At 37.7% G+C, this 11,711-nt stretch overlaps 1 protein-coding gene across 1 annotated transcript in view; it reads right to left on the bottom strand.

Moving 5' to 3' along the window:
- Positions 1 to 668: 668 nt before the first annotated feature.
- SNAPC1 (small nuclear RNA activating complex polypeptide 1) overlaps positions 669 to 11,711 on the bottom strand; it is a 30,291-nt gene continuing 19,248 nt past the window's right edge. Inside the window, exons 9-10 of the mRNA XM_065940989.1 lie at positions 7,959 to 8,057; positions 669 to 5,304 (exon numbers count right to left, since the gene is read on the bottom strand). Coding sequence (XP_065797061.1) covers positions 5,258 to 5,304; positions 7,959 to 8,057 — 146 coding nt within the window. The 3' untranslated portion in view covers positions 669 to 5,257. The remainder of the gene's footprint in view (positions 5,305 to 7,958; positions 8,058 to 11,711) is intronic.

The raw sequence follows: 11,711 nt of genomic DNA, 5'->3' as shown, positions 1-11,711 counted from the left end.
TGAAAAGACCCTGATGCTGGGAAAGACTGAAGGCAGGAGGAGAAGGGGATGACAGAGGATGAGATGGTTGGATGGCATCACCAATTCAATGGACATTGTGTTTGAGTAAACTCTGGGAGTTGGTGATGGACAGAGAGGCCTGGTGTGCTGCAGTCCATGGGTTTGCAAAGAGTCGGACATGACTGAGAGACTGAACTGACTGACTGATACAGTATACCTAATTCAGCTTGAAAAAAACAACTCTTCCTTGTCAACTGAGTCATGAGAGCTTTGTTTCACATCAATCTGAAGATCTGTGTAAACACATAAGCTTTCAATTATTACTTCTTAAGAAAATCACCTCAAAATTCACCACATTCACCACTAATAATCACTTTCATTTCCTTGACATCCAAATACTTTCTAAAATCTTACAATTTCCAGCTGTAATTATTTTGAAGTTCTTTGCATTTTTAAAGCAATATTCAGTTCTTAATATTTTGAAGTTAGTAAATGGTTCTCAATTATCTTAAATTTACAGCTAAGAAAAGGATTTAAACAATGAATTTATTAAGGACACACAATGATTCAGTGGCAGAACTAGGATAGAAATGTTTTACTTTCTAACTTTTAGATTAAAAAATTACAAGTTTAAAAAAAAAAAAAATTACAAGTTTTCAAACCAGTTGGATAAAGTTGGTAATGCATTTCCTTATATGTTCAAACTATGATACAATTATGTTCATTTCACATACTAGCAAGGTGATGCTCAAAATCCTTCAAGCTAGGTTTCAACAGTACATGAACCAAGAACTTCCAGATGTACAAGCTGGATTTAGAAAAGGCAGAAAAACCAGAGATCAATTGCTAAAATCCATTAGATCATAGAAAAATCAAGGAAATTTTTTTAAAAATCTACTACTGCTTCATTGACTATGCGAATCACAACAAACTGTGGAAAATTCTAAAAGACATGCGAATACAAGCCACCTTACCTATATCCTGAGAAACCTGTATGCGAGATAAGAAGCAAGAGTTAGAACTGGACATGGAAAAACAGACTGGTTCAAAATTGGGAAAGAAGTATGTCAAGGCTGTATATTATCGCCCTACATATTGAACTTATATGCAGAGTACATCATGTGAAATGCCAGGCTGGATGAACACAAGCTGGAATCCAGACTGTCAGGAGAAATATCAACTGCCTGATATGCAGATAACACCATCCCAATGGCAGAAAGTGAAGAACTAAAGAGCCTCTTGATGAGGGTGAAAGAGGAGAATGAAAAAGCTGGCTTAAGACTTAATATTAAAAAAATGAAGACAATGGCATCTGGTCTCATCACTTCATGGCAAATAGATGGGGGAGAAGTGGAAACAGTGACAGATTTTACTTTCCTGGGCTCCAAAATCACAGTGGACAGTGACTGCAGCCATGAAATGAAAAGACGCTTACTCCTTGGAAGAAAAGCTATGGCAAACCTGGACAGGGTATTCAAAAGCAGAAACATCACTTTGTTGACAAAGGTCCATTAAAGTCAAAGCTATGGGTTTTCTAATAGTCACATAGCTATGGTTTTTCCAGCAGTCATGTATGGATGTGAGAGTTAGACCATAAAGAAAGCTGAGTGCCAAAGAATTGATGCTTTCAGATTGTGATGCTGGAGAAGACTCTTGAGAATCCCTTGGACAGCAAGATCAAACCAGTCAATCTTTAAGAAAAATCAACCCTGAATATTCACTGGAAGGACTGATGCTGAAGCTGAAGCTCCAATACTTTGGCCACCTGATACAAAGAGCCAACTCGCTGATAAAGACCCTGGTGCTGGGAAAGACTGAGGGCAGGAGAAGGGGGCAACAGAGAATGAGATGGTTGGATGGCATCACTGATTCAATGGACAGGAGTTTGAGCAAACTCAGGGAGACAGTGAAGGGCAGGGAAGCCCGGCGTGCTATAGTTCAGGGGTCTCAAAAACCCGGACATGACTTAGAAACTGAACAACAATCACATCACTATTCTAGAAATCCCTATAGAAGACAAAATCCTTGCCTAAAAGCTGGTTTTGTATCTCTCCCTTGGCATTATAAAAGAATGTGCAGATGGTACAATTGTGTCTGTCTCAGGAAACAAGTACTTTAACAGGGTGTTAAGGAGATTGGGAATGTTTCTTCATTTTAACTACATCCACTCACAGTTAGGACATTTGAGGCATTAAGAGAAAAGGGTTATGAACCCAGATGGGATCTTAGATGGGCTTGTTGTTGTTGTTCAGTTGCTCCTTCATGTCTGACTCTTTGTGACCCTATGGTCTATAGCATGCCAGGCTTCCCTGTCCTCCACTATCTCCCAGAGTTTGCTCAAACTCATGTCCATTGAGTTGGTGATGCTGTCCAACCACCTCATCCTCTGACGCCCACTTCTCCTCCTGCCCTCAATCTTTCCCAGTATCAGGGTCTTTTCCAATGAGTTGACTCTTTGCATCTGGTGGCCAAAGAATTGGAGCTTCAGCTTCAGCATCAGTCCTTCCAATGAATATTCAGGCAGGGTTGATTTCCTTTAGGATTGACTGGTTTGATCTCCTTGCTGTCCAGGGGACTCTCAAGAGTCTTCTCTGCACCACAGTTTGAAAGAATCAATTCTTTGGTACTCAACCTTCTTTATGGTCCAACTCTCACATCTGTACATGACTACCAGAAAATCCATAGCTTGGACTGTATGGACTTTGGCCAACAAAGTGATGTCTCTGCTTTTGAATACACTGTCTAGGTTTGCCATAGCCTTTCTTCCAAGGAGCAAGCGGCTTTTAATTTCATGGTGACAGTCACCATCCGCAATGATTTTGGAGCCTAAGAAAATGAAGTCTGTCACTACTTCCATTGTTTTCCCATCTATTTGCCATAAAGTGATGGAACTGGATGCCATGGTCTTCGTTCTTTGAACGCTGAGTTTGAAGCCAGCCTTTTCACTCTCCTCTCTCACTTTCATCAAGAGGCTCTTTAGCTCCTCTTCCCTTTCTACCATAAGGGTGGTGTTATCAGCATGTCTGAGGTTACTGGTATTTCTTCCGGCAATCTCAGTTCTAGCTTGTGCTTTATTCAGCCTGGCATTTCACATGATGTACCCTGTACTCCAATTTTGTTACTTTTTATCTGTCTGTCTACATTTTCTGCTCTTAAGATTCTGCTGTATTCAATTGACAAAAACTGATAATCAATGTAATGGAGAAAGTGTTAGTCACTCAGTCATGTCTGATTCTTTGCAAATTCATGGACTAGTTTGCCAGGCTCCTCTATCCATGGAATTCTCCAGGCAAGAATACTGGTAGGGTAGCCACTCCCTTCTCCAGGGGGATCTTCGCAACCCAGTGACTGAACCCAGGTCTCCTGCACTGCAGGCAGATTTTTTACCATCTGAGCCACCAGGGAAGGCCAAGGGTCCTCTGCAAATACTGTTGGTAGGAATGTAAATTGGCAGGCTTTTTACAGTTCCATTTGGCATAATTACCAAAATTTTATATATACACAGTGTTCAACAAATTCATGTGTAGATCAGATTGATCCAGCAGAAACACCAATGTGAGTGAGTCAAGATACACACACAAAGATCAATGCAGCATTGTTTGAAATAACAAAAAATGAAATGAACCTATGCATTAGAGGTGACAGAGCAGGCCTGAGACTACTGTCCTAAAAAGGCTTGCTTTGCACGGTTGCCCCTCAGCTGGAGTCTGGGAATCCAGCATGTAAACAGCCGTCTACACTGATATAAAGCTTCCCCTAAAGATCCACACCTGGGAAAATGAAGCCATCATGGCACTCAGACACTACATAACCCAGAGCCACCCCACACGGAAGCCCAGCTGGTTTCAGATAAGCTTTCCTTAATATTTAAGCCATGTGAAGTGGGATTTTACTGCTTTCAGTCCGTCTGGATTGCCACCTGTGTTGGCTTATATGAAACTGACTCTGAAATTATAAGCCAGAGCCCTGTATATGTATCCTAGATGCACCACTAACTCTGTGAATGTGGGCAAGGAATTTATCATCCACAGGTACAGTTTTTTCATTGGACAAGTGAAATAATACCTTTTAAAAGTACTGTTGTGAAAAAGTAAGAGGAAAACTCACTGTTTTGGTTATACAATGTTTGTAGTTTAATGATCCAAAGAAGCCTAGCAAATAACCTGGTATACAAGTCGCCAGGTAATGGATCCACATCTCTGCATGCCCCAGTGCTAGAATATTTAAACCCTAGAAGCTCTGTCCAATATACACATCATAGAAACTGTCCCTCAGTTATCAGAAAAATCTGAAATCAGCCAAGGGAAACAATTCTGTTTCACAGCTAACATTATAGCACAGATTCTAATAAATGAAATTTTCATCTTGGCTAGCATTAGTTATTTTTCCTCACAGGGCATTTGCAGAATTCCTGAACATACCACATGGGAAAACAACATGGAGTATAATCAACTTTAAGACAGGCTGAGCCAGCCACATGATATGCAGGTGGTCTGCTACTGGCAGCAATTCAAACAGTATGGCTGAAGCAATCTCCATCTAAATCTCTCAAATGAGAAATTAACAGAGAAGCACATTCACGAAGCTACAGAATTTTTTTGTGACTTCCAACTTTCTGTACCACAGACATGTTCTGAAATATATATTACCACTCTTAAAGGTTTTATTAGAAATAATCAGTATTTAAATGTTGTACCCAGTGTATTGACTAGTCATATTATATGCATAAATGGACAAAGATATATCTATACATACATAAACATGCATGTATACATACTGACATGTTAGGCCAATGGGAGCTTTAAAACAAGCACCATAGGATACTTAATTGATTACAGAAGTAAAAACTGACCTTTCTAAGTTATCAATCATATAAGTTACTGACCATATAAGTCTCAAATATTAAAAAAATAAAGCAAATTAAGGCAAAAACTTTAGTGCACTTTACAACATAATATATACAATAGTTAATATACATCATAAACAAATCTGTTACCAAACTGTAGATATAAAATAACTAACCATTTACATGTGAATAAGTGAGTAGGTCAAAGTCGCCCAGTCATGTCCGACTCTTTGCGACCCCGTGACTATAGAGTCCATGGAATTCTCCAGGCCAGAATACTAGAGTGGGCAGCCTTTCCCTTCTCCAGGGGATCTTCCCAACCCAGGGATCGAACCCAGGTCTCCTGCTTTGCAGGTGGCTTCTTTACCAGCTGAGCTACCAGGAAAGTCCAAGGATACTGGAGTGGGAAGCCTAGCTTTTTGTTCTCTGTTTTCTTCTCCTCTTGGGTGCAGTGAACTCTAAAGACAAAAAATTAAGGTGTCTGTCAGATCTAAAAAAGAATAATACTTAATTGATAACACATATTTAAGCTAAATAGGTTGGTATAACAGTAAGAACACCTTCACAACAAAGATACAAGAAATCGTAAACCTGACATATACGTGATTTTTTCCCTTCAAAATGACATTGCAGTTGTAGACTTACTAATGTAGATCCCAACCATGCTAAATGCTACTTGATAATAAGCTACTCGGAGGGTGTCTCCTATGGGTATGCCCTCCCTATAGTTAGTATGGACCCAGCATGCCAGATCGTAACAGTATCCGGGCCAGTGCTAACAGAAAGTGACTAGGGATGTTAACTGCTTTCCAACTGACATCTTAGTCACTTTCTGTTAGCACTGGCCCAAAACACTAGCACCACGCATCTTTTTGGCTACCGTGGCACATGCCATGACCAACACCCAAGTTAAGTCTCCATCCAGAATAGTCGAGCGCCTAAAGTCACTGATTATTAAAAACAAAGCAAATAACAGAAGATACAAAACATGAAAATTATGGAAGACATAGAAGAAAGAAATATTCCCCATCCATGAAAACTAAAAGAAGATGACAGAAAAAAGAATGAGAAAAGACAAAGCCAAAATTAAGAAGAAAAAGAAAACGGATTCCTGGAAGGCAGCAGTGTCAGGCCAAGAGTATAGAGAGCAAGTCTGAGACCTGGTGGAGACCTCCTTAAAAAGATGACAGTGGTAAAATGCCTAATGTGCTCAAGTGTTTCAAGGGGAAGGTTTATACATTGAGCAATAGTCTGAGGATAAATTAGTGATAAGTACATAAAGAAACAAATTAATACGGCAAAAAATTATTAACTCTCTAAGGCCAACAATAAATGCTCAGATTAAGGGAGAATCACAGATTATATTAGATGGCCCTGCTGCTAATAATGTTTCATAAATGCTGAATACTCACCTAACTAAAATAATTACTATAATTGGAGGGTGGGGGATAGGAAGTATCATGTATTTGGGTTGGGAGGTGAAGAATATATACAATTATTATACTGTAACATCTTTGCATGGTGACAGAGGTAACCAGATATACATATACATATGTATCTCTCACGGTGATCACTTTGTAGTGTACAGAAATATCCATCATGTTGTGCACCTGTTACATTAAGGAGAACTAAATCCTCGCCCTCCTCAGTGTGGAAAGTCAACAGATAATTCATAGAACTGAAAATATGAATGAGTGACAACAGAAACATGCTATTTAGAAACATGGATGTCAATACCAAAATAATTATGAAAGAGTTAAAAGTGATTGTCTCAGGGAATAAGAAATGGGAGTCAGGGTCAGAAGTCCATGGTTTCTTACAATCAGTATTATAAACTCTGGGAAGACCCAGAGGGATCAGATGGGGAGGGAGGCTGGAGGGGGGATCGGGATGGGAAACACATGTAAATAAAAAATAGAAAAAAAAAAACTGTTAATTAGTAAATTATATGCTTATGTATTTAATAAAAACCAAATTTTTAAAACTCACACGCTGATAAGATTTTAGAACGACTCGCCAGGTAGCCATAAAAGTGTACATGTGTTTGTTTACTTGCAATACAAGCCACTAAACAAAACTAGAAAGCAACTATAGTCTGAAGCTATACAGGACTATACAGGATTATAGAGAACTGTGCTATGCTGCCACTGGCAAATCCCAGAGGCACTCAGCCTTCTGCAGGAACAAATACGCTCTTGTCTTTGTCCTCTGTATGGTTCCACAGCACCCTGTCCCTTTACCATAATGTATGGGGTCGTTTTTTTTTTTTCCCACTAAGCCAAAAGGTTCTCTGGGGCTTGGACTGATCTGATCCATTAAATCGTAACTTAGGCCCACTATGAGCCACTCACTATGCTCAGATCTATTCACTGTGATCAAAATAAAACAGTTCCTAAAACTCTTGTATTATATATCTTTATATCCCCATACCTAGCTAACCACTTTAAACATAATAGGCACTCAATAAATGTTTGCTGAACGAATACGGCACCAAAATGGAAAAATCATTAGGCAGATTCTTGATATGTATTATATTCATTATCACTGATGGATTACCAAATATCAAGCCTAGCCAGCTAAATATGACTTATTCTCTATGTTACTGTAATTATTATTATAGTTATTTAAACTATTGTTTAATAAATATTATAAATTATGAAAACCACAGCAACACAAAAAGGTACAGGCATTTTAACTCACATTGTGCAATTTACCACTGAGTTACAATCATCATCTCATAGGTAAAAATTTTACATTTACTAGAATTTGAAATGAGAAATTTTTAGCAATAAAATATTTTTTAAAAAGTTATATCCAGTAACTCACTTTGTGAACTTTGCCCTTTGTTAGGAATACATTTCTGAAACCCTCATGATTACAGATATTCACTTACCAATAACGATGTATTCCCTCTCTTTCACTGACCACTGACCACTGCCGCTCCATATACATTCATTTACTGGATTATCACTTACTTTTAAGTGTCAGGATTAATGGTAAAGTTCTCCAGTGTACCAAAGATAAAAACATCACAGGGACACACAGTTATCACACTCTTCTGGGTTCTAAACCTTGAAGCTCTACCAGGAGTTTGACAAACTTTCATCTGTACCTGTTTCACTAAAACTTTCATTCTCCTCATCCTCTTCTGTAACCACAGGCATACTCAGACTTAAAGATTTATCTTCCTTATGTAGATTCTGCATGTCACCTGGAAAGAGTTAAACAAGTAATTTTATATGAAAACAAAGAATGTTAATCTTTGAGAAAAATTTTACACAAATTACAATAATACTATAATAGCACATATTAGGTGTTTAAACTAAAAGCTAAAATTGTAATGGTGAACAGAAATATGCATTTTAAAATACATATCATTTTTTAAAGTATTCATATATTTATACCAATGTTTTGCAAATAGCCTCTAATTCTTCCATTAAAGAAAACAGAGGAAAAGGGAAGAAACAAAATTAGCCAAACACTGATACAGGATTCAATCCTTATCACACACAGCATGGGTTATATCTGCAGACACCACAGAATAATCATGTGTTACTTCAAGTCAATCACACATGTAATTCTAAAGTTAACAGTCTTTTGTTTTTAAGACTGATATGGACTTAATGACAAATATATCGGTTGCTGAACACCAGAATGCTGTCCAAGAACCATTATTAAATAAAACAACCTGAAAATAAGGCAATTCTCACATACACAAGCACACACACAAAATCTGTTCCTTTTAGGATCATTATTCACTAATTTAACAAACAATTGTAGGATCACATTACAGTAAAGGAAAATGTGCACAAACTTCAGACACACAGTTAAGATTGGAGGTTTTCTATAGCAACCTTCTGTCGCCTGAAGAAATATCCTCATCAAATTATCAAATACCATTGTCATAACAGGTCTCATTTAGCATATCATTTTCTGGTCATGACAACCTCTTGACACAGTCACTCTTTATTTCTTATGCTTCCTGATTCTTCTCCACAACACTTATTCCACCTGTTATCTGTAGTAATTTGTCTCTTTATAACCTGTCTCTTCCCACTAGAATGTAAACTTCACAAGGACAGACTCTGGCTTATTTAAGTTGATGTATCCCCAGCACTTAGAAAAGTGCCTGGCATAAAGGAGGGCCTCAATGAACCGTGAATAATCAAATATGAATTAAAGTATTTTGTAACACAGTATTTCACAGAGTATATGTGTTACTAAGTACCTGCCAGTACAGAAGGCAACAAATTCAATGAAAACGAGTTTAAGCTTTCTGCTCTGAACACACATATGCTGGCATCTTAATGGGATGCAGATTTTATGGAATGAAGAGATTGCTCTAGATGAAGTTAACTGTAGCAAAAAGCTTCCATTTTAAACACAATTCAAACCAAGATTATAATCAGTACAATCTATCCCGAATTACTAATACTCTTCTTAACAATCTTGCGCCATGTCCATCCATATCAACTATTAATGATTCTTTCAAACCCACATTTATAACCTAAGAGAATCTATGCAACAATGTCAAAGGAAGGAGTTCTGAGTTTAAAACTGTCAGCTATGCAAGAAAACCTTCATCTAGTCACATGACAATTACTTACATTTTAGATATCATTTCTACATTAAATGAATAAAAAAGAAAGGCAACGTTCTCCAAAAGCTCTTAAAAACAAAATAAAATGCTTCATCCAGTTATGCAGCTAGGAACCAAGAAGTGAACACACAAAACTTCAGGATGTTTATCTCAGAGTCAACATATTAAATAAAAGCTATAAAAAGCTCATGATATGTTCCTCAGGCCTTTATCCAAAACCTAATTATTTTACATAAAACTGAAACAAACGGCCAACCTGCTTCTTAAAACCCACTAGTTAAAGCAGCAGCTAAAGGGCAAAAACCTGCTACATTTGCACAGAGAACATAAAGACACCTACCATAACAAATGTGAGAGAAAAACAAGGACAGTCCTGCATCCCGAAGCCACACTATAATGATCAAGATATCTGACAGGATTACTATATTACAAAATCCAGTAAAAAGAATATGCTCATGATGAAAACCCTGAATCATAAAGCGAAAACTAAATTATGTTCAGGATACACTGTTCAAGAAAATAGGGGAGCATAAAATACATGTAAAAATGATAAATGCACATTGTAGAAAACAAGAACCACATACAGAAGCATGTAGTATGCTTTAGAAAGATATCAACCAGAATAATTAACTGTTTAAAAAGTAAATTTTGCCATTTAAATCATTAACCTCAGTTATCCACAAAACTATCTTCCTAGAGGGTGTCAGGTTGATAGTTTTCCTCTGCTCCAAGTTCATCACTTGGGATGCAATTATAAGTCACAGATTATTGCTCCATCTCAACACATGATTACAGGACATGCAGCTAGAATGCAACAATTACTTAAGTGCAGGTCTAATCGGAGCTCCAGAGTCACATTTCCAATTACCTGAGAGAGAGCAATAATGGCAGTTAAGGACTCATGCTTCAATTCAAGCAGACTGCCACTCAAGTCTCAGCACTAAATATTAGTTAGGTGACTTTGGATGTGGGAAAAAAGTTCAGCAGAAAATGAGTGTTACACTGCTATATTTAAAATGGATAACCAACAAAAACCTACTGTATAGCACATGGAACTCTGCTCAATTTTATGTGCCAGGTTGGATGGGAGGTGGAGTTTGGGGGAGAATGGATACATGTGTGATATGTATGGCTGAGTCCCTTCACCGTTCACCTGAAACTACCACAACACTGTTGGTTGGCTATACCCCAATACAAAATGTTTTTGGTGTTAAAAAAAAAAAATTAATTAAAATTTTTAAAAGAAAGAGTGTTACATAAGTAATAGCTGTTATCTTCACCATCATGTATCACCATTACTATTAACTGATATTCTTCCAGAAGGCTGCATGTTGTGTTCTAGGAATGGTGAACAGGTGTAGCTAAAGCTTAAATAATACAAACGTGGGTAAATCAAATCAATATAAGTGAGCACCTATTTATGTACTAGACACCCTTTACAAGAATTGAGCCTGGAAAGACAGATTGCGGCAAATTCTCCCCCCAAATTAAATTGTCATCCTGTGATCCTTACTCTGTTAAAGTCACCGACATTCCCCCAGTTGCTGAGACTGTAAGCGTCCCAGTCTCACCTCTCTCCACCAGCCTCTGTATGTGGTTACCTGTAGACAGCCACTGGCTCTCCTAATTGTCAGTCTGCCTGTCTAATCCCTACAACCACCCGGCCAGGTCCTCATTACTCCTCAACAGCCTTTTACTTAGAGCCCTCACTTTCAGTGTTTTCCCACCTAACTACCATACTATGCCCAGGCTGATCTTCAAAGAAAAGTGGTCATACCACTTGCTTGCTCAGCAGTCTCACAAGACTCCCTTCTGCCTACTAAATGAAGTCCAAATTTCTTGGTTCCACAGTTCAGGCCTGGTCACAATCCAATTCTCAACATATCTTTCTATATTAACAGTAACTCTTCAATTCAGCCATCACAATCCACATAAAATGGAACCTTCGTATCCTGTGCTTCCAACCACCTTGCCTTTTTGCATGTCCATCTTGTCTTAGTCTAAGCAATTATTTTACATTTGTTTGCTTTTTTTTTTTTTTTTTGCTTTTTAATCTTTGGATTTTTCCTGATTACTAAACATGGTTATCCTCTAAAAGTCAAACATTATGGAAATTTATGGACTTAGAAATTTCCATGATCCCATCCCTGAGAATTAACCTCTGTTATATGCATCCAGTTTTTTTCAAAAATATATATATAAAACTTCTGTCTGCATTTTTTTTAATTATAGTTCACTTACAATGTAGTTTCTAGTGTACAAAAA

Source organism: Muntiacus reevesi, chromosome 7 (genome assembly GCF_963930625.1).
Source record: "Muntiacus reevesi chromosome 7, mMunRee1.1, whole genome shotgun sequence".
NCBI classification, from domain to species: Eukaryota; Metazoa; Chordata; class Mammalia; order Artiodactyla; family Cervidae; genus Muntiacus; species Muntiacus reevesi.
This window is presented reverse-complemented; position numbering and strand designations above follow the sequence as displayed.